The sequence below is a fragment of the Macaca mulatta genome, chromosome 18, assembly GCF_049350105.2.
Source record: "Macaca mulatta isolate MMU2019108-1 chromosome 18, T2T-MMU8v2.0, whole genome shotgun sequence".
Classification (NCBI taxonomy): domain Eukaryota; kingdom Metazoa; phylum Chordata; class Mammalia; order Primates; family Cercopithecidae; genus Macaca; species Macaca mulatta.
In genome coordinates this window covers 60117061-60141553 of record NC_133423.1, presented here as the reverse complement: position 1 = coordinate 60141553, position 24493 = coordinate 60117061, and the positions used below count along the sequence as shown (strand labels likewise).

At 39.1% G+C, this 24493-nt stretch overlaps 1 protein-coding gene across 4 annotated transcripts in view; it reads right to left on the bottom strand.

The window, feature by feature from the left end:
- GAREM1 (GRB2 associated regulator of MAPK1 subtype 1) overlaps positions 1-24493 on the bottom strand; it is a 200152-nt gene that overhangs the window by 108882 nt on the left and 66777 nt on the right. For all 4 annotated transcript variants that reach the window (XM_015121785.3, XM_015121787.3, XM_077975060.1 and 1 more), the window contains exon 2: positions 18858-18998. In XM_015121785.3, coding sequence (XP_014977271.2) covers positions 18858-18998 — 141 coding nt within the window. The remainder of the gene's footprint in view (positions 1-18857; positions 18999-24493) is intronic.

The following is a 24493-nucleotide window of genomic DNA, read 5'->3' as shown; positions in this document are numbered from 1 at the left end:
CACACTGGTATCCACCTAAGTAAACCATGCCAATATAGTGTTCATTAATGATGGACAATGTTCTTACAGAATTCACTTTGCCAATATACTCCCTGGGAATTTTGAATGCTTAAAATCTGATGTGTGAGTTCAGCAGCTTTCATAAACTGAGACATGACTTGGTTGAGCTCTCAGATGTGAAATATTTCAGCTTCCACCAAAGACCATGAACCCAGCATTCACACAACATATCTCCTATCAGATATTTCACACATGGTCTTCAAAGGTATGAGGAACATTCAAGTAGATATTAGAAAAGTGACACTCTGCTGAAGGCAAAATGAGGTCACACAGTCATAAATTCCTTTTCTGGGCAGCTAGCCAACTTTCTACATTGTGTTCAGTCATTACATCTCACTCCACTTCTTGCCCTGGACAATAATTAGAGTGCTTCCTTTAATTTGCAGGTTGGTTTTCTAGATAGACGTCTACATGTTCTTGGATGAACAACTGAACTCCCCGCCTTCTCTGCAAGTTTTGCTCTCCTTGTCAGCATGTGCCCCTGTGAGAATGTTCTACCTGCAGCTTAAGCTACACTGATAGTAAACAAGTGTGCTAGACCTTATGCTAGACTCTTTCTTAGCAAAACAATATAGCTCAAACAAAAGCAATTAAAATTTGCATGAGTTTTATACAGGTACCTCTGGAGAAGTATGTATAACACGATAATAAGGGAAAACAGAAAAGTAGAGGATGAAAGGTAAAATGAAAATGCCTGAATGATTCTAAAAATAAAACTGTTCTGTATAATATGTGCCTTGAGAAGAATTTTCCACGGGGAATAAGATGTATAGTAAGTTAACATCTGTTTGGGCATTTAAGTGTTAAATCATTTAAGCATCTACTGTGTACCTGGCACACCACAAAGGTACTGTGAAGAATGCAAAGATAAATGAAATACTATATTCAAGAACTCTCAGGAAAGTAGCAGATGTATGTAAAAGGCATTTTATATACTGAAGTGCAGACATGGTTCCAATAGAGTGCCATCAGATTTAGAAGAAAAGACCCTTTCAACAGGATTAGAGATCAGATGCCATTTATTTTAAGCACAAAAGGCATCTACTTTCTCCTAAAGAAAATGCTAAATATGAAGGTCCAGGAAATTCTAGTCTAAAAGTAATACTTTGCAATTATTATAAATTATATATACACACACTATATATGTATATAAATTATAGTGTATGAAATTTATATGGTCTGAGATATATTTAATATTCTGAATATCTGGCAACCTAGGTATTATTATCACTATTTAAACATTTTAGGAACTGAGTTTTAGAAACTATATAGACAGTTTTTGAGGTTATAAGGCTGGTAAACTGTGGAGGCAAGCACTAGAATCTACCGATTCTACCTCACCATAGCTACCCTGGAGTCTGAACACCCAAAAGAGCCATTCTAAATATTGGTGAGGCTGTAAATCCCAAGCTACATAGGTTTCTTCACAGGTTCATTTGAGTTTGGATGACCTTCATATCTTACTCATTCAGACCAATTAAACTGAGTTCAATGCCAGTCTAACTCTATTGGCTGTCATCAGATTAGTGAGTCAAGAATCACTTGAGAAACCAATCCATTCAAAAACTGCCAACTGGAATGATCCTTTCCTTGACTTAGGTCTCACATAGATACAGAATTGTCATTCTAGATATTCTGTTGTTCCTACATGCAGCCAAAGTAGAAATCATTTGATTAAAGGCAATGTCTGGAAGTTAAGAGGCAGTGATTTGGAATTGATTCCAATATTGAATAGATTATAAAAGACAATAGGATCTGCCTGCCTCTTCAATCCAATCTACATCTACTTTATATGGAATATAATAGATTTGGTCAAGATTCAATACTGACTTCATATGGCCACCCCAGAGCAAAAACTTGATTGGGGCAGGGGTGTTCATAAAAGGGTTGAATATCACTTATTTTTCTCAAATCCCCACTGCTATAATCACTGCTGTGCAGCCACAAGTGGATTTCTAGGCATCCTAATTTCTAACAGAAGTCTGCATGAACTTAGTTGAATGTAAAAAAAAAAAATCTGGGCAATAATGTTATGAACACTGTATCATCATGCTTTATTACATTCAGGCAAACGGCTGAATTAAAAGTATAGTACAGATTAATAATTTCCAGAGGAAACCTATCGATAAAATCCTCCATGTAAACATAAGAGAAAGACTTTTAAATGTACAAATTTATACATAACATTTAACATGTTTTTACATGCCAGCAAAGAATCACTTGTCTAACTGAATAAGTGATGCACTGACATCTCAAGATTTAACTGTCTCCACTTAGATCAGGCCAAGGACTTTACAGGGTAAACAAGAATGTGTCTTGGATGCTGCTCTGTACTACTTTGTAAAAATTCCATTTTCCACTTGGTTATTTCAAGTATATCTGAAGCATCATTGATGTTCACATCTGGTCACTAAAATCTGATACTAGTTATAATCTTTTGTTCAGTTGATTTACTTGGATTTTCTGGTGAGACAATCATGAAAACTGTAAATATTTTTCTCTTTCCAATGTTTAAAATCGAATTTCTTTTTTGTCTTCTTACATTAACTACAAAACACTAGCGGCCGGGCATGGTGGCTTATGCCTGTAATCCCAGCACTTTGGGAGGCTGAGGCTGGTGGATCACCTGAGGTCAGAAGTTCAAGACCAGCCTGACCGACATGGCAAAACCCCATCTTATTAAAAATGCAAAAATTAGCCAGGCGTGGTGGCACATGCCTGTAATCCCAGCTACTTGGGAAGCTGAGGCAGGAGAGGTGCTTGAACCTGGGAGGCGGAGGCTTCAATGAGCCGAGATCGTGCCACTACACTCCAGCCTGGGCAACAAGAGCGAAACTCTGTCTCAGAAAAAAAAAAAACCAAAAACCAAAAACAAACAAAAAACACTAGCAACAGCAGCAGGACACTTACATGGTGTTTAGTATAAGCCAGTGTGTTAGCTGTAACTCTTCTAAAGTATGTTAGTTACAAATTCATTTAATCCTCATGACAGATACCTATGAGATAAGTATTATTATCCTAATTTTAGAAATAATGAAACTGAGGCACAAAGAAGGTTAGGCAACATATATAAGACCACATGGCCACTAACAAGTTGAACCAGGACAATGAGCTCTTCTTTACACTGTCATTTTGGCAGAGTATTTACAGAGTATTCAGTTGGGAAGAAAACCCCAAGGTGTTAGGCCACAGAAGAGTAGAAATGAAAGTGGGAGCCTTTATCTTATTCCTGATTCTAATAGGATCAGTAATATGTTGTTGTTGTTTTAAGCCATAAGGAAGAAGGGGATGAACTTGAGTCTCCAGCAGGCATCACAGAGGTGTTCCAAGGTGGTTCCTACCACCTGGACATCTCAGAGCCTGTGTCATCCAAGATCTAGCATTCTTATTGGGCAAGTGAGGCACTGCCCAGCTGCCAAATGTGAAGACAGTGGTCTAAGGTGACTGGGACATTAGCAACACTTGTGGACCACCTCCCTCTAAATGGCCACATGCTCCACGGCTGCCACATGGGAACTCACCAGAACCAGGATAAAAAAGAGAAGATTATTTCTTTTTTTTTTTTTTGAGACGGAATCTCGTTCTGTCACCCAGGCTGGAGTGCAGTGGCGCAAACTCGGCTCACTGCAACCTCTGCCTCCCGGGTTCAAGCAATTCTGCTTCAGCCTCCCAAGTAGTTGGGACTACAGGCGCATGTCACCACACCTGGCTAATTTTTGTGTTTTTAGTAGAGATGGGGTTTCACCATGTTAGCCAGGCTGGTCTTGATCCCGACCTCGTGATCCACCAGCCTCAGCCTCCCAAAGTGCTGGGATTACAGGCGTGAGCCACTGCGCCCGGCCAGAAGATTATTTCTTAACAGTTCCTGCAAGAGGTCAAACGCATCATATGATTTTCCTTTTACCACCTCACAAAAGACTAACCACTTACTGGATGAGGAAAGCAGGCTTTGGGATCTCAGCCAAGATCCCAAAGATCACTTGCTATATAACTGTGTGTGTGTGTGTGTGTGTGTGTGTGTGTGTGTGTGTTTTGGAGGAGGGCAGGGTTGAGGTGAAGTGAAGTGATAAATACCAGGAATTCTGTAGTTCAGTTTACATCTCTTCATTCTTTAAGTTTCTATAGTTGTCTGTTCTTTCAATCTAGACATTGGGTTTTTGCTCAAATAAAAGAACTGCTTGGCTGGGCGTGGTGGCTCATGCCTGTAATCTTAGCACTTTGAGAGGCCAAGGCAGGTGGATCACTTGAAGTCAGGAGTTCGAGATCAGCCAAGCCAACATGGTGAAATCCCGTCTCCATTAAAAATACAAAAATTAACCAGGCATGGTGGCAGGCGCCCGTAATCCCAGTTACTTGGGAGGCTGAGGCACGAGAATCTCTTGAACCTGGGAGGGGGAGGTTGCAGTGAGCTGAGATCACACCACTGCATTCCAGACTGGGCAACAGAGTGAGACTCTGTCTCACAAAAAACAAAAACAAAAAACAAATCTTTCCCAAGCCCGTTTACACCTTGGGAAAACATAGAAGACTTTTCTGCATGATGCTCCAATGGGAGGGAGGTGGAACAAAAAGCCCTGGCACTTGTGAGCTTTTCCTGCTACAGAAGAGCTGTGGTTAAAAACACTACCTAATGATACTGGCTGACAAGAGGGTTAAAGGTAAAGGAAAGACGAAAAAACAAACGCTTTCTCATATCCGAGAGTGTGCCATCCTTCTCTTCCTGACCCACACAGCCTGCCTCTGAGTCTCCTCAGCAGACTCAGGGAACAGTGGAATGTACTATTTGCTATTTCCACTTTACTTATGCAATTTGCTAGTCACAAAGGGCCATTCCCATCTGCTGCCGAAGGGTTATCTCTAAAACACAAATATGGTATCAGGGGAGTGAGCTCACTGCTTACAGGAGACAGACCAAATTCAAAAGGTTCCTAATCTCTGCCACCTGGCCCCCTGAGGCAGGGTGTACATTGAGTGCTTAGCTCTCCAACTGGGAGGCTCTGGGTTTGAATCTCAACTTCACCACCTATAGATGGTAGGACCTTGGCTAAGGTCCCAAAGCCTGCTTTCCTCATCCCGAAAAGGACAGTTTCTATATTCAATGAGATCACATCAGTGTATGAAGCCCTGGCCCAGATACTGCATGAGAGGTGCTCCCAGAGTACTCACTATTATGGGTCTTAACTGCCACACTGCCTCGTCACCAGTTGTCCCCTCTTCACTCACTGCCCAGCATCTAGTAGGTCTTCAATTATTCAGTTAATATCTGAATAGATCCACAGACCTGCAGCAACAGGGTTTCAATGGAGTCTCTCCTTCCTAGACTTGGACTTTCTATGAAGTTGCCCAAACTTAAAAAACGCTGGGAAGGGGTCGGGCACTGTGGCTCATGCCTGTAATCCCAGCACTTTGGGAGGCTGAGGTGGGCGGATCATGAGGTCAGGAGTTCAAGACCAGCCTGACTAATATGGTGAAACCCTGTCTCTACTAAAATACAAAAATTAGCTGGGCGTGGTGGTGGGCACCTGTAGTCCCAGCTACTCGGGAGGCTGAGGCAAGGAGAATCACTTGAACCCAGGAGGCGGAGGTTGCAGTGAGCCAAGATCGCGCCACTGTACTCTAGCCTGGGCAACAGAGCGAGACTCAGTCTAAAAAAAAAAAAAATCGTTGGGAAGGGAAGAAAATCAGCAATAGAAGAGAAATGGAAAATACTCTTGGGGGGCTAAGGAAGCTGAGTAAGGGAGTCCCAAATCTTGACCTCATACAGATACATGTGAAAATTTTAATTTCAACACCATTTAAGAATCACGTGTCATATAGATGTATACTACAATCTGAAGCAGGGAGACCAGGTTTGTTTTAATTCCTTAAAAATCTGTTTATTCTAGGCATTTACAGATATACCCTTTTTTAAAATAAAGGAAGAAGAGCCAGGATAGTTCTGGAAAATAAACAAAGCTTTGCAACTAAAGGGATGGCTCCATTGCTGCCTCCTGAATTTTTCCACCATGACACGCATGGTTGCCATCAGTCTCACACAGTGTGCACAGAAAGTAATGTTGATTAACAATCTGTGGAACATTTTTCCTGTAAGTCTGGGCAATGACTGGTTATGATTTAGAAATCAAGTCTGGGCCGGGCGCAGTGGCTCACGCCTGTAATCCCAGCACTTCGGGAGGCCGAGGCAGGTGGATCACCTGAGGTCAGGAGTTCAAGACCAGCCTGGCCAAAACGGCAAAACCCCATCTCTACTAACAATACAAAAATTAGCTGGGTGTGGTGGCATGTGCCTGTAATCCCAGCTACTTGGGAGGCTGAGGTGGGATAATCACTTGAGCCAGGGAGGCGGAGGTTGCAGAGAGCGGAGATTTCACCACTGTACTCCAGCCTGGGCGACACAGTGAGACTCCATCAAAAAAAAAAAAAAAAAAAAAGCAAGCAAGCAAGCAATCAAGTCTGGTAGCCTCTGTCCAAAAAGTGAGAGCTTTTGCTAATGCAGCAGAAAATAAAACTGATTACCAACAATAAAGGTATTAACAGTTATAAAATATCTGGGTTTTCCACCTTGGGCACCATTGACATTTTGGGCTGGGTGATTCTTTGTCACACAGAGGCTGTCCTGTGCAGTGTAGGATGTTCAGCAACATCCTTGGCTTCTGCCTACCAGATTTCACTATCTTCCCAACCTCCTGTCGTGGGGTGGGGAAGCGGGTGCAAACTTTCAACTTTCTTGAGAACCAACTCAACTTTGTTGAGAATTGTTTTTCTCAAATAAGGAGGTAAGAGAGTTAAAAACTGTGACAAATTCCTGAATAGATGTTTTGATCCCAACAAGTCAACCTACCAAACATATTCTCCCACACAGATGAATCTGTCATAGTACTGAAAATATATAGCCAGAATATTTCATTCATCAGATTTTTCTAGATTTTTATATGTAGAACAAAGAATTCCTCCTACTAGAGGCAGAAAATAAGTAATTCCCAAATATACGTAAAACTATCAAACCTTTATGGTATCAATCTTTTAGAGCCTGAGATTTTTGTGCACCATTTTTCTCCAATACACAATCTTTTACTCCAAATGCACTTTTCTGTGGATCTCCGATCTCTAACATATCTGTCAAGCCCAAGAACTAAAAGGACATTCTTGCCAGTTTAGAGGTCCAATACCTGACAAGATGTGAAACTTCTCTGCTAGAAAACCCTGAGGGTCCCAAAAGATTACAAAAAGGTTTGTTGTTGTTGTTGTTGTTGGTTTCTTACTCTATTTCTTATTAGGAAGAACCTAAAAAATTCTTCCTTTAATAATAAACAGAGTAAGAAAAAGTGTGCAAAAGCAAGTGCCTGTGCTAAGGAAGTTAATTTTTAAAAATGTTTCCTTAAAAGCAAGGGGAAAAAATTTTAAAATTTTTCTCAGAATTATCTTTCGCTCCCTTTTCCTCATTCCTCTTATCTACGTATCTGTTGTTTCCTCCTGAGCATCTCCCTCCCAGCCTAGATCAGGTGTTAATTATCTTTTATCAGGTCTATTTTAACAACTTCCTAACTAGTTCTACCTGCAGTTTCTCACTATCTTCTCATCCTCCATTCCTGACCAATTTAACTCACCTGCAGGGGAGGGAGGACGCTTGCCTTCACTTAATCTTTCTTAAAAGTAGATTCCGGGAGGAACTCCCCAGGGCACAGAGATTACAGTTCCCATTATTCAGTCTGGAATTTGCTCCAAACTAGGTTTCTAACTCTATCTCCTAAATACTCCTTCCCCTCTATCCCACAGCCAGTTGTTACCTTCAGGAATGGTGCCCGGTACTCTATCTAGATTGCCCTTGACCTCGTTCACCTGAACGCCTCCCACTCCTGGACAGCCATCATGACTCCTTACTCAACAATTCCATGGCATTTTGCTTGCACCTGTTAGAGCACTCACAATCACCACTCCCTGTCAATATCTCAGAGCTGCACCTGCCTGACTGGAGGGAATTTAGACACCTGACTTGTTCTCCAGGTAGTTCTCAGGCATCTTTGCTGTTTCTCTTTGAAAGAAGAATCCATTTCAGTTGGGTTAAAATTATTTATTGAGTCCTTAAACTATTCAAGGCTGTGTTAGATGCTGTATGAGATACGACTGTCCTCAAGGAGCCTTTAGTGGTGGGAGGAGTGAGAGCAAGATAAACAGTCATGGGTGCAAATTAATACACGGATTCTGAAGGGGCAGGATCTACATGGTGAGAAAGATTACGAAAAGCTTCTTGAAGAAGGTGGTAGTTGAAGCCGGATTTCACTATTCGTCTTGAGGAAGGTGGTGGTGGTTGGGGCAGGATTTCCTATTGGGTGGCAGCTATGATGTGGGAGCCCTACAAGCAGGAGACACAGGAGGGAACAAGGCAGGGCAGAGCCTACCTGAGCAACACAAACAGCCTGGTGTGCCGAGTGCCTGCTGGGGTGTCTGCTGGAGAATGATGCGTGTAGTCAAAGGAACCCCAGACCTCAGAAGGGCCCAGCGTTAGACCAGAGTTTATACTCACAAAGGAAACATTTCTGAAAACTCCTGGCTAGCTGCTAAAATAACAGAGCTGTACTTGAAAAAATAATCTGACAGTAACACAGATGACTGACTGGAGGAGGAAAGGGAGGCACAGTCAGGGTAGGCTGGAAAGGAGGAGGAGTTTTGAAAGGAATTGTGTAGACAGAGAATCAACAAGAGTTGCTGCATAATCACTCTGTGGGTCAGGAGGAAAGGACCCTAGGTGGCTAGAGAACTGGGACTCCCACACAAGGTGACCGGTTTTATTAAAGGAAAAGAGTTGGGACTATAAAATGCTATGAAGGGCTGTAAGGAAAAATATAATTGCCACTGAGAAACGTATGGAATATAGAAGGCATGAACAGAGAAACGGAATCCTTCACATGTCTTATGTGTCCACTGCATTTGGTTTACCTACAGTGATTTTTAACATCTAAAAAATAAAAGCTCTGTTTACTTTGCTTGTCTCACACTCACGCACTGGCTTGACTCACTATTAGGGACAAACCCTATGGTGTTCTGTAAACCAGTTCTAACATGTTGGAGGCACCATGCAATGTATACCTCACCAAAAATCAACACAGACATGTCTGAATCATCTACCGTCTTGCTCCAAATGTCAGAAAAGTTCACATGGTACACACAGTTTGTTGTTTTCCTGTTGCAGTACACTCAACAACTACAGAAATGGGTCAGGGTTAACAGAAAGCCAGCACACGACTTCCTTGGATAGTGACTCACAATGGCAAGTGATTCCAAGCTTAAAAAATGGAGCAGAGTGACTTCAATTCAGGAAGTTGTGCTAGCACTGCAATCAGTTTTGGAATCCATGAAGTCTGTTTTCCACAAATAGAAAAACCTCAAAGAAATTCCTAAAAAAGAACCTTTTAAAAGGTCACACTACTTAGAGGTCCAAATCCAATATGGAAATCAAATTATGAAGTGAGACAAGCACTTTCCCACCTATGCTATAAACACTCCATTAACAGTGTGGTCACAGGCAGCTTGTTCAAACTTTCCACCTGATGTTACTCACATTATCTCATAAGTTAAATTATATTTAAACTGGAGTTAGCCCTTTCAAGTAACCAACTTTCCACTAAGTACCTAAATGTAAGTATAAATAAATGGAAAACAGTAGCCTAGGGGTTTTGGACCCCAGATGCCATCCCTGTTTTGTGCTATAATTTTCATGTTTTTTTTTTTTTTTAAATACTATACTTTGTTTGTAGATTCAGTAAATAATTTGCAAGGATTCTGAATACACAGGCTGAAATGTGAAAATAGCAATCAAAAGACTCTAAAATTTTTAGAGCTTTACTGGCATTTATAGAGCAATCTAGAAAAGCCACAGAGTATGTCACCAAATAATTCTGCAATGTATTTGCTCATATTCTCCCTTTCCATGTCTCTCATAACGTTATTTTAAGAAAATAATTTTTTAAAAAGTTCCTTTCTTTCCAAGTTTTACATACACCAATCCAAACTTTTTCCCCTTTAATACTTAAATCACTACTATCAACTGGGTCAGCTGCTAGAAACCAGCCACAGCTGGGAGCAATCAGGTTTCCATACGAAGCCATGAGCCCGAAGCTTCTACCACATGGTGAAAACAACATCATTTCTTCCTGAATTCACCCTTCACTGTGTTGTTGCCACAAACATTTAACACTGGAACAAAACAACCCAGTGAAAGATGAATTTTCACTCCTAGAAAAATTAATTAAGACTATAAATAGGATTTAAGGATGGAGGCAGAGTGGTTTTGATAAAAATGCCATATAAGAGTTCAACTCTACAATTTATTTTGCCACTGGTGGTTGTGCTGAGTCAATTTTTTCCTTTTTATTACAATAATTTCCAAACATATGGAAAATTCGGGTAATGAACACCCATATACCTTTTACCTAGATTTAACAACTTGTTTGCCAGAGTCATCTATTTTTATGTCCACTTTTGCTCAAGTATTTTATAACCACATTTCACCCTGAAATAATTCAGTATGTCTCCCTAAAAAGTGAGGATATTTTCCATCATACTATAATACAAACTTGACTACAAATAACAAACTCACAATAATTCCCTAATCATCTCATCATGAATACCATTCATATTCAAATTTCCTTGAGTTATTCTTAAGCAATGTGAAGTAGGACTAGAAAGCTACACTAAAGATTGGTGACAATCTTCAATCCATTTTTGCAGCAAAGACACACTCAGATAATCGCTTCATCTTTGTTTTGCATTAAAATATGAGTGTGAATACCAATGTGTGAAAAATACATTCACCCTCTAACCACAAACACTATGTTACAGCAGCTATGAAATTTAAGTAAAATGAAGTGCAGAGAGGAAGAGAATAACATTTTTGACTCTTGAGGAAAAAAATGGTAGAGACCATTTCCTAGACAGCAGGCTAATATACTACTTAATTACTTTCTCTTTTTTTCCTCTTCTGAATCATTTCCCTTAGTCTAGAAAGATTTCTCAGATTCCATTATTCTTAAAAATATGAAACACTGGAAAGCCGATTTCACTCCTACGTCCTCTTTCTTGGCTTCCCCTTTTTTTAAATAAAATTTTATATTTACTTTGCTCCCCCCAAATCAAATGTCACTGGTTTCCCTTTAATACAAAATATCTTTACAAAAATAGTTGATCCTTGCTTGCTGCCCACCTTTCACTCATTTTTAACTCTCTTTTGTAATCTAATTTTCCTCAGTTTCCTTACTTGAGACTGCCCTGTTGAACATCACCCAATTCCCTCTTCAACACTTAAAAGACTCTTTCCCCAGGCCTCCAGCCTCTGATCTGATCACCTCCCCAGGCCCAGCAGCTGTCCCCTCGGAGGCCCAAGGGGCTCCCCTGGAAGCTCTTCCTGGAAATTTACTGAGCAATGGGAATGTTACCTGTATGCAGATGACTTGTAAAAGTGAAAAAAGTCAAGACTTATATAGCTACTTAATTTTTTCCTAGAGTCAGAATACAAGTAGGGAGCTACTGTGAAAGGAAGAAAAATGAAAGCTTTACCCAGCTTCTCGGTTAATTCTAACGGATCTCTCCTCTCTAGGATGACTTCCAAGTAAAAGTGCCTCCTAGCACTTTCCAGGGAATAGTGGAGATGGGGGCAAGCTCTGAAGCCACATATCCTGGGTTCAAATCATACTTATTAACTGTGTATTACTACAAAAACTTAGCATCTCTAAACCTCAGTTTGTACTTGTATGAAATATAGATAATAGCAACCATTTCATGAGTTTGTTGTGAAAGTCATATGAAGAAATAAAAGTAAAATGCTGAGTTAACAAAGTGCCTAAGAAATGGTAAGCACTAAATAAATTTTAGTTATTGTTGATAACCTAAAAATTAAATCATCAAAAATGGTTATTTTTTAGATCTATAACATTTTTTAATGGCAAGAATGGCTGAGATAAATGTTCCTCAGCATACTATATTAGTTCTGAGGACTTCTGAAAAGAAAGTTTGGTTATTTTCCATTTCATCACATAAGCTTTATCCCATGTAACAGGGAAAGTACACCAGGCGTTGTTCAACACTAGTAGTTACTTTTATAAATGGATGATTCATGCTAATTAAACTTGCAACCCAGGAGAATAAAATTAGCTTGTTTCAACATTTCCTTTTGTTCAGTAATTACAATTCAAGGTTATGTTAGATGCCACATTACTATAATTTTGCCCAAGAGACAAACACTGCACATCCCACAATTTTTAAAAACAGGCACTGCTGATATAAATCCAGGTGCTTGCTGAATAAGGGCCTTGAAAACTGCATAAGCAATTCTTACCCATCTTGTGCTCAAGTGTCACTTACTTCTGTACATATTACAACTAAGAGGGAAAGTACTGAGATCATTTTAGCTTGTTATAGATTCACCAGATTTGCAGGAGGATGAGAATTTAAAAATAGAAGCCAAACGTGGCTGGAGTTTATCTCAGATGCTTATGTTCAAGTAGCAATCTGTTCATCCATGATGACAGTATCTGTTCATCCATGATGACAGCACACTTGCCACGGAATGCTATAAATTTTCATAAACCCAATCAGAATTCCATTACTTTGCAAATCGGCAGGCAGACACCTCACATTCTGATCCATTTGGTTTCTCAAAGCTGTCTCTTGGTAGAGTTTTCTTTGTTGTCTTTCATGACAGAGGGGAGTGACAGGAGATACCATTTATTTTGTATTACTCACGTGCCAGCACTGTGCTGAGCCATTTACGCAAGTCAGATCTCTGAGAATCTGCACAACATTTTTCTACAGCAGATCTCCATTTTATAGAGTGGAGACTTGGAGCTCAGGACAGCAAATAAAATTCCAGAGAGAATGGCATATCTAGGCTTTCGTGGGGCTTGAGGTTTATATTCTTTTTTTTGTTTTGTTTTAAAGTCACATTATGCATACTAAGTTAGGTTTCAGGCCCTAGAAAGGGTCAGCATAAACAAGGGCCTCTGAGACACCAGCTTTAGTGGTAACCAACTGGGGATCTGCGTGACTGATCATGCTGAGCTGCAGAGACAAAAGGAATTTGATGAATAGATATATTAATTGTAGAATAAAAACCATTCAACTTTAGAAATTCCTGGCTAGAATTAAGTTGCTAGGTTTAAAAAATTTAATATTTGTTTTTGTTTAATAAGTCAGGGTAAAAGTGTGGGAAGAAGAGTTGGTGTGCATGTTGAGCTAGCAATGTCTGACACAGGTCCAGGCAGTTTGGAGTTAATGTTCTGAGTACACAGAACGCAGAAAAAATCTGAGCTCTGTATTGTACATTTCTTAGGAAAGGTTTGCCCCTTTGGTAGCAATGTGAAGTAGGAAAGTTCAGATTACATTTATCTGTGATGCCTTTTGAATACAATTTCTATGAATGTGGCAATCTCTTTTCTAAAAAAACACTGTCAATTTTTCTTAAGTGGGTTCTCTACTATTAGCAAAATACATGATGTTGACTGGACACATTCTCTCAGAATCAATTATTAGGTATACCAAGAAAACACCTTTTGTCTAAAACTTATTTTGCCAGAATAGGGAATGTCTTTATTTCCCCAAGGCACATCTAAATAATTTCAGAATTCAGAATAAGGAGATTCTTATCACCACCATTTCAGCATGAGGTTCTGATAAGAACTATGGAAGTCATAGTTATCTTTTTTCAAAGTCTTACGAAATTATTTTTCATATTAAGAATTTCATGAAAATCTCTGATGTAGCATATATCTTTAAAATGCTGAGTTTTATCGCTTTCCAAAATATGCATGAATGGAGCTGTGGCCTATGGCTGCCCAGGCTGTGCACTGCCCAACTCCAAGGGACTGTCTTAACAAAGATCACAAAGCAAGGAGTACTACTTGGAACAGGAAAATGTAGGAGCCTTGATCAAAGGAGAATACTGATTGAAAAGAATGGCTGCTACGTGTGCCAGAAAATAAGGACATGATTTAAAAAATGAAGGGGGCATGTCACAGAGACACAGGTGCCAGCCTATACCCAAATGCAGAAACATAGGACTGTTTGAAGAAACAAGGACAGCAACATATCATAGTACACTGAATGGCATAAGAATCCACAAGTCCATGCTCATAATAGCAGGTAAGTAAAAAAATAAATAAATAGAAGAGAGAAAAAAAGCCTTTCCTTACAGGAGAATGACGGCTAACAAATACAAGAAGGAATGATGGAGTTAAGTTAGAAAAGCACTGTTTTGCCACCTTCATAGTAAAAATGGAATCAGACAGTAATCATCAACAGCTACTTAAAAGGGGAGTGGTGGGGGGAGAAGATTTAGGGAAACAGCAAGAGAGTTACAGAGTCTAAAAGTATGTACTCTCAAATTTCCCAGTAATGGTAATTATTGTAAGTGAATGGTAATTATACAGCAGAGAAACTGGACAATACGTTAACCAAATGATCAAAGCTAAGATCACCAATAAGGAGCAAAGGACATCCCTTGGCACTATCACAACACAGAGCAGATTAGCCAAGACTGCGTCGCCTCATCCAATCATGAGGACATGGGGAAACCCAAACTGAGGGTTGTTTTAGAAAATAATTTGTCTGTATTCTTTAAAAAATGTCTATATCATGAAACACAAAGACGGCTGAGGAACTTGTTCCAGATTAAAGGAGACTAAAGAGATACAAGAGCAAAATACTATAAGTGGTCCTAGACTGGATGTGGTCCTGGAGGGGAAAAAAAATACAGTAAGGTCTTATTGGGACAATCAACAAAACTGGAACATGGACAGTAGATTAAAGTATTAAATGTACTGAATTTGCTACCAGTGTTGTGGTTACATAAGAAGATATCCTTGTTCTTAGGAAATACACAGTGAAGTATTAGGGGGATGTATGCTGTCTACTCTCAAATAACCGAGAAAAAAATAAATAGTATGTTTGTCTATATTTTTATGTGCATTTGGTGGGGAGGGAGGAGGGTAAGAATGATGAAAAACAAATGTGGCAAAATGATGCTAAAAATGGGTAAAACTGGGGAAATGGCACAAGGCAGTAAACTATACTACTGCAACTTCAAAATAAAATTCCAAAAGCAAAACAAACAACAGCAGCCCAAATAACATTGAGGGGTGTCAGTATTCAACTAGCTTGAATAAAGAGAAAAGTAATTCGACTTGTAATTAGTAGTGCAGGAGAAAGAATTAAATCCTTAGAAACATTTAGTTGCTAACATGATCATAATCATCACCATTAACATTTATGGAGGCTTACTAAGTGGTAAACACTCTGAAAGGTGTTTCTCTTTCCATCTTCACAATTACCCTAAGAGAAAGGCACTATAATTATCTTCACTTTATAGATGAGAAAACAAAGGTTTAAAGAGGTTTAGTAACTTGCCCAAAGTAATATAGACAAAAAATGGCAGAATGAGAAATCAAACTACGTCGTTTGATTACAAAGCTGGTGGGCTTTACTACTCTGTTAAACATTTTAAATTACTGTTTATTAACTGTCCTCAAAGAATGTGAGATTCATTTCAACCTAGAAGAAATTCTGAAAAATTGGTAACATATACATATATAAGGGTTTCCTCTAATTAAAAGTAGAGCACAAATAAGCTAGGGAGACATAAATGATTTTTGGTCTCCACAATGTATTATATGTTCTCTTTCTTCCAAGGGCTAAACCTGGCAATAAATAGATTCTTGGAAACAAAATGTATCTACTATAACCTTGAAATGATCAATCATATCAAGACTCATAGGTCTCCATTTTACACTGTAATCAAAACATACTCCCAGGCCAGGTGTGATGGCTCACACCTGTAATCCCAACATTTTGAAAGGCCAAGGCAGGTGGATGGCTTGAGACCTGGAGTTTGAGACCAGCAACAAAACAAGAACTGGTCTCTACAAAAAATTTAAAAGTTGGCTGGGCATGGTGCCAGGTACAAGCCTGTAGTGCCAGCTATGCAAAAGGCTGAGGTGGGAGGATCCCTTGAGCCCAGTAGTTCAGGGCTGCAGTGAACCATGATCACACCACTGCACTCTGGCCTGGGTGACAGAGTGAAACCTTGTTTCAAAACAAACAAACAAAAAACACTTATAAAACCACACTGCCTTCTTATTTACCTGTTTGTAAGATTTTTTTTAAAAAAAAACTACTAAATCACTAAATTTGTCTTTGTAAAGCAAGTTTCATGGTGCTATCTTAAGACATGAAACCCAAAACAAAATGATCAGCTGGAATCTATTTGTACCTCAAAACTTCTACTTAAACTTCTTGTTGAAAATTCAGGAAGACAGCTTAGAACATTTAGACACTCATGACCAACCATTCATTCTATTTTGATTAATGGCAAATGATCATGAACTATTTGGTCCTATTTCAAGCTCTTCTTTCTTTAATATATTTTCTCTCCTTTCTGTTGAATGACGTGATCTTCGTGCCCATATTTCCTCTTAGTCTTGGCACCTCCATTTCATTTTTTAAAAATGTATCATTTGCAACACAATCTATCATCTTCCTTATGGATCAAAAGGAAGCTGCTCAACAATATCACATCTTTCTTCCCAATGGAAGCTGGATGGTTCTTTTAAAAAAAAGAAGTTCCAAACACCAAAATATTTACAAACATTTGTGGGTGTTTGAGGAAATCTTATCTCACATTGTGGATGCTCATTCTAGAACAATGGGTTCCCAACACTGGCTGTATATTTTAACCATGGGGGAGCTTTTTAAAATTCTGGTATCCAGCCAACACTCCAGACCAATTAACTTCTGCAGGTAGGACCCTACATCAGTCTTTTTAAAGCTCTCCAGGTGAATCTAATGTATAACCAAGTTTGAGATCCCTGAGTCGAACACCCATGGCCACAAAGAATTATCTTTTGAGTGCAGATCCAAAGGCTTCAGGTGTTTTTTATAATTGGTATAACTTGTGAAGGACTGTATAGTCCAACTGGTGAGTGTGCACACAGGAAAAGGTAACAATGAAGACTGAGGACGTGTGCTAAATGAATGGGACACATCAGGAGACCACGTGGGGCTGCGGAGGATGGCTGCACCCTCCTGATGAAATGATGAGCTGAGGGAGGCAACTCCAGCCAGTCAGAGACTGTGTAAAAGGAAAAGTGTCTAGTATGTTCAGGAAACAGTGAGATGACTAATGTAGCTAGAGTGGGAGGTTCACTCTTTGGAGTAGAAAAGATCAGTTTGGAGAAGTAGACTAGAACCAGCCTCTGGAAGGCATTCAACAAGTCAAAGAATCTAGTGGCAGGATGCAGTCTCTAAAGGGGTTTGAGGAAGTGATAAAGTGAGGGCACTCTTGGCAAGACTGATTTGACAGAGCTTTTCACAATGATTTTGGGGGAAAGACTAAAATGTAATTTCCTCATAGAAGAATACAGCAGATTAGGTAAAAGAATATAGCATGAAGCAACGTAGCAATTTACCTTTCTTTCCAGTTTTCCACAAAGAAACAGAATTTGGATTTGCTGAAAATAGCATGGATCTCACTGCTAGTAGGAACCACTCTGATGAAAGAACGGGTAGGGTAGGGGGTTTGTTTCATTCTCTGCCCCTATGAAAATTGCCCCATTTGCCTGAGTTACAATCTAACAGATGTAATGCTTTCTACAACTGCACATTTCTGTCTTCTTCCATGAAGGCTATTCTTAGGGCTAGGAAATACAATTCTAGAGGACTAAGTTTTAGGCCAGAGAAATTTTTTTTTCTTATAATTTTTTTGAGTAAGGATTTTTGAGAAGCTAAGTAATCCTTGGGTTGTATCGGCAATTGAAGATTCCCAGGAATCAAAAATGGTACCAAACTATTCATTCATTCATTAAATATTCATCAAACAAATACCATTTGCTGTGTCTAGACAGTGGGAATACAGTAAGGTCCCTTTTCCAAATAATAACTCTCTGGGCATTGTAAAGGGGTTATTTGAGAACACAATGGCAGTCCAGGGCTACACAATTTACGGTTAGTTGATTAAGATATTCTGAACAGACTTGGAAAATACTGAACAATAATAGAGAAAAGACTAAGATCCTTTATATAACGTATTATAAGTGCCAGAAAAAGCATATGGTAACATAAGTTTTTTTTTTTAATTGCATTTATAAGCTATCACTATTTAGAGCTTATTTAAGCCACTAAATGTATCCCAAGCTCCTAGAACAGTACTGGCACACAGAATATACTCAATAAACATCAGTTAAATGGCACTGTTGCATTGAGTCGAGTTCAAAGTGAGGTGAGAAGGCAGGTATTACCCTCATTTAACTAAAGCAGCGAAGGCATCTCAGTTGCCTGTAATCTAAATGCCTACTGAAAGGAGAGACATATCCAGGTATATGAGCTACCAATCCAATACTTTTAAAATCAGACCACAGTGTTAATTTGTGACATGGAATCTTGTGAAATCTTCACAAAGTCATTCACAAAAGCAATGCTCAAACTGTATACAGGATTCCTCAGAGACATGACCCCCTGAAGCTCCGAGGTTGGCTACATGTATTGATTTTAATTCCAAGACAATAGAGGTGTTTTATTTGTAAAATTTCTATCTTATAAATACCTAATAAGAATCCCCATTTAACTACATGCATTAATTAGAAAGACTTCTAACAAAATGAATCTGAGCTTTCACTGATCGATAATCACACACAAATGTTTGCTTCTCTAAGTCATTCTACTTTCTAGTTTACAAACAATTCTTAGAGGAAAAGTTTAGCTATTCACATCCCCTTTGTCTCTCTGCCTCGTCTTGGCCCTTGGAGGAGTCTTACCTGCATAATGTACCGGAATCTCTATCTTTGGCCCAATGACATAGTGACCCTCCTCCAAGCTGTGGGCAGTAATGGTGGTCCACTGGCGGCAGGAATGAATCAGCAGGTAGTCATTTTCCCGCAGCCCTTCTACGCACTCTCCTAGGAAATATAATTTTATATGAGAAACTCAGAATTCATCATCTGCTTACTCCATACTTTGCAATAAAATTTCATTAGTTAAAACTTGACGAATGCAGAAGTTGATAGTTCATCCCAAGATGAGATAAAGTTTACCTCTGAATTGGTTTTTTTTTTTAAAGGGTATTCCACACCAAGCTGACAACTGTACATAGAAGTCCATAAAAATGTTTCCCACTGATTTGCAAATAGATATTCAAATATCACATTATACCTAAATGATTATATTTTAATGATAATAAAACATTTATTAAGTGCCTAGGATACATTAGGTACTCTTTAGATGCTTTGCATATACTGTTTCATGTAATAAGATAACTTTAGGAGGTAGGTAAAAGGTAATGCTCCTTCTTTATAGGTGAGAAGAATCAAAGTTTGAAATGTTAACATGCCTAAGCTCACAGATTTAATAAACTGAAATGCGAGGATTCAAAGCTAGGTCAGATGGATTGAAAGCTTATGATTTAATCACTACAATAAAGCTACAAAAATAAATAATCTTATCTCTGTTGAGAGAGTACTTGAAATTAAATGCTCACAGTTCCTTTTAAATTTTATGTTTGCCAATTTTCTCTGGCCTCCTACCAAACTTCTCAATCAATTAAAAATAATGATTTATAGCATACAAATGAAATTTCTTTTCATTTTAATATTTTCTGAAGTAACTTTTCAGCATTTGAACTGACGACAAACTATTTCAAAAGAGAAATTCATTCCCTGAAACTTAAAAGATGTTTTTCTAGATGCTGAAATAATCCATCCTCTTAATCCTGGTTTAGTAATTTTAAGTGCTCAAAGAAAATACCTGAAAAGGCTAATTTTTTATATAGAAAACAGCCTTCCTTATTTTGACACTTACTATATTACAGTAATTAAGCTATTAGTGATTTAACTGTGTGTTTTGAAATGGCATTTGTAGATCTCTCAAAAATTATTAAAAGTTTCAGTACTTTTGCAATAAATAGAGGAGACTGTAATGATCAACTTGGCTATCCCAACCTAAACTATCTAATTTGATTCCAAAACAGTAATGCAACAACCTTTAAAACAGTGTTGGCCTGGCATAGTGACTCATGCCTATAATCCCAGCACTCCAGCTGAGAGGACTGCTTGAGTCCAGGAGTTTGAGACAGGCATGGGGAACAAGGCAAAACCCCATCACTACAAAAAAAAAAAAAAAAATTAGCCAGGTGTGGCAGTGCATATCTGTAGTCCCAGCTACTCAGGAGGCTGAGATGGGAGGATCGCTTGAGCCTGGGAGGTGGAAGCTACAGTGAGCTGAGATTGTGCCACTGCACTCCAGGCTGGGTAACAGAGCGAGATTCTGTCTTAAAAAATAAAAATAAAATAAAATAAAATAAAAAGATTAAAACAGTCTCAAAGCAGGAATACTTTATAGTACAAAATACAAAGAGTTAAAAACTTTATAAGAGGACAGGGAGAGAAAAGAAACAGATCTGGAAGTAGAGGTACATTAGCAGGAAGGGCAGAATCCAATTCATCAGGGGGGATTTTTCAAATCAGGCTCTGCTGCCCATCACCTCTTGTGAAGATGTGGCCTCCTTTTCTCAGAAAGATACTGCCTGGGGGCCAGTGGTACTCATGAGCCCTTTGTATTCCCTCAACCACCTTAGGGCAGGAAGGAAAAATCTAGAACTGCTGCTCCAAAGGAGAAATCATTGTAACCTGCTGCAGGAGTTACAAGCAGCAGGTTTAGAGTCCCACAGACCTGGTCTCAAGCGATGTTCTGCTACCCACCACGGTGTGGTCTTGGGCAGGAACCTCCTCCTGTCACCTGTGAGACAGAGTTCTTAATACAACAGGCCCTGCTGCACAGCGTGGATGTGGAGATGCACAGAGGCACTGAATGGCAAGTGTGTAGCACCAGGTCTAGCAGGTATTAGCAGTGATCGGGACACATAAGGTATTAATTTTATGGTACGCTTTTTTCCCCCTAAAATGTAATGCTTCTATAAATACTGCAATTCAAGTTATGTTAACCTTTAACAAATTAGGAAATGACCTTCAGAGGAGTCGAGAAACTTGCCCAAAGCGCACAGCTTAGTAAGTGGCAGAAGCTGACTTTGGGGTCTCTCTCCATCTCTTTCCTGCTCTTCCAATGCCACAATGTCCCTTACCTTGAAAACCACTGACAATAATCCAAAGAACAGGGAGAAACTGACCTTTGGCTTCAAGTTTCATTCATTCCCTCAATCAATATGACAACCACTGTTCCGAGTGCTAGGCACACACCAGTGAACAAACCCAAGATCACTGCCCTAGGGCACTTACTATCCAACAGGGAGAAAACAGCCAATACCAGTAACAAAAATAAGTAATTACATGACAAATTAATTCGAAGGTGAGAGATGCTGGGTGGGAGAAGTAATGGGTAAGAGGATCAGGATTATCTAGAACAGGGGACAGTTCACACATTTATTTTTAACTATTCCAACAAACATTCATTCGTTATCCAACAAACATTTATTATTTTTTATGCAAATGGCAATGAGCGAGTGGGCAAAAATATAAAGAAGACTTGGTCCCTACATTCAAGAAGTCATTCTTGAGGGTGAGGTGGGTTCCTATGTAATTTTACACAAGAGAAGCCATGATGAGTGCTATGCAAGAGGAATAAGAAATGCAGGGCAGAGATCGGGATTCCAGCAGAGGAGATCGAGAAAAATGTGAAAGGGCAAATACAGCATGTGAGCTGCTCTTTCTTTGAAAAATGAGCTGGGCTTAGGTAAGAGAGAGGCCAAGGGGAACCACTGAAGGGTTTTGGATGAGAAGATGGCCAAAGCTCTGCTTTAGAAAAATTAATCTGGTGGAACTCTAAAAGGTGGATTGGAGAAGAGAGAAACCAGAGCCATGGGGCGTATGTAGAAAACCCAGAGGTAGAACACACTGCCATTCAGGGGGAAAAAATGTTGTTTTCTGCAACTAAATTGTTGTATCATAAAAACTGTTTTAATTTTATCCCACAGTGGGCTCTAAAGAGGCAGCCAAGAAACAACTGCAGTCAAGTTAATCAAAATGAAAATGTAATGTTAAGTCCTACTGCTAGCTGGTGTAGTAAACACTCCAGTAAGAGGATTCAGAATGATTTTTAAAGCTATAAAGTAGTAAGAAACCATTGCCTATTTTTGAGCTTATGTATTTTTTTTTTATTTTAACTGAGCTGTGTGCCTGCTTTAGGCAAAATAAGTTCCAGAAAAATTGTCCAGAAATAAAACTTAATATAATCACTTAAAATATCCCAGGGTAGGCCACTAATAGAGACATTACACTAAATGAATTCATAAAGTAAACAATTTTGTGACATAATTATTCTGTTGCTTAACTACTACATATAATGTACTAAAATTTACATATTTAACTCAATGATGTAGTAAGGAGAAGTCTAAAAGAACTGCATGTTAAATTCCAAAATATGTGAATGCCATCCTGAAATTTCCCCACATTTAACAAGCTTCTGGGATATGCTTGGATTTTACTTGCCCCATTTGACCTTGATCCTTTCAACATTAAGTCTTACCTACCTGTTAAAATAATTTTTAACACTAGGATAACTAGAATCCATGAAACCTGCAAAATTAGTCTGCTTAAAAAAAAAAGGATTCAATTTCAAAATCCAAAATAAATATTTATAAGCTGGACATGCACAAATGGGTAATTCTCTTTTCTGCTCCTTTGGCTTCTGGGCCAACAGATCTCCTGAGCCACCTTTCTGATCCCTGCTTGCTATTTTCTCTCAGTGCTTTCTCCTCGACATTTGCCATAACTGTAGGAGTTATTGAGGCTCCACCCCTTAGCCTGTTCACCCTGTCTCCTCTACAATCTTACATATTTCTAAAGAATTCAATTAGTTGCAGACAAGTCCAAAATCCTTGTTAATACCAGTTGCTAACTTTTATTCTGAGTCCTATTTGTCCCTCTGCCCTTCATTAGGCATCATATATTCAATCACCACACACTTATTGAGGGCCAATTATGTTCTAGGACCTGGACACTTGGTAACAAACCATGTACCTGTGCTTGTGGAGTGGACCTTTTGGCTGGATTTTCCATCTTTTCTTTCTTTCATTTTCTTTTATTGAGACAGAGTCTTGCTCTGTTGCCCAGGCTGAAGTACAGTGGTGTAATCTCAGCTCACTGCAACCTGTGTCTCCCAGCTTCAAGCGATTCTCGTGCCTTAGCCTCCCAAGTAGCTGGGATTACAGGCATGCACCACTATACCCAGCTAATTTTTGTATTTTTAGGTTTTACCATGTTGGCCAGGCTGGTCTCAAACTCGTGGCCTCAAGTGATCTGCCTGCTTCGGCCTCCCAAAGTGCTGTGATTACAGGAGTGAGCCACTGTGCCCGGTCTCAATCTTTTTATTCTCCTAATGTATTTAAATATTGTTGCAGATAACATTTTAAAAAATGAAAATGTAGTACTACTCACATGCCTTCAACAGTTCCATTCATACAGAATGAGGCCCTGAGTCCAATACTCAAGGTCCCCATGATTTATTTCTAATAGTTTACCATCTTATGTTACCCCCTCCCACTCCCAACCTACACAAAACCCAAAGGGACTGTTCCCTGCTTACATACATGCTGTATTCTCACTTATATGAGCCCTCTGCTCACTTCAGTTTCCGTGCCTTGGCCTTTATCTCTCAATCCTTACTTACCCAGTTCCTCACCCTAACTCAAGTGCTACCTTTGTGAATGTCTTCCTGATCCTAATCTTTCTTTGTTTTTGTTTTGAGCCAGGTTCTTGCTCTGCTGCCCAGTCTGGCGTGAAGTGGTCCAATCACAACTCACTGCAGCGTCAACTTCTCAGGCTCAAGTGATCCTCCTGCCTCAGCCTCCCAAAGTGCTGGGATTACAGGTGTGAGCCACTGAGCCCAGCCCTGGTCCTAATCCTACTCATTTAAACTGCACTGATTTTATAGCTTTGCTTACAGTCTATGCTGAATTTATAAGTTTGTTTTAAAGCTATGAGTACACAAATCTTAGATCAACTTTTTAATGTTTATGTATTAATATTTAAATGCCAACACAATAAAAATAACTTAACCTGTAGAAATTACAAGCATTTTTTTCCCTTTTAAAACTGGTCTATACATTCACCAACTTTGAGAAACATGGTTGTAGGGAATAAGGAACAAAGGTATGCAGGACCATAACATGCTGTTAATCTTAATTTAGAATATTTCTCCCTGGACACTGAATCTTATTTTTTTATGCTGATTGTAAGTATTTTAGCTTTGTCCAAATTGTCATTACCTTCCTTACAGTTGAATGTATCTGAATTACCACATAACTATAGTGCCTTTATGAATTAAAGCACCCTTCTGAATTACTTAGGATGGTTGTGAATCAATGTAAGTAGTTATGTAACATCTGTCACATCAGAACCCAAATCTCTATTAAATGCTTTTTTATTTTTAAACATGAAGAGGA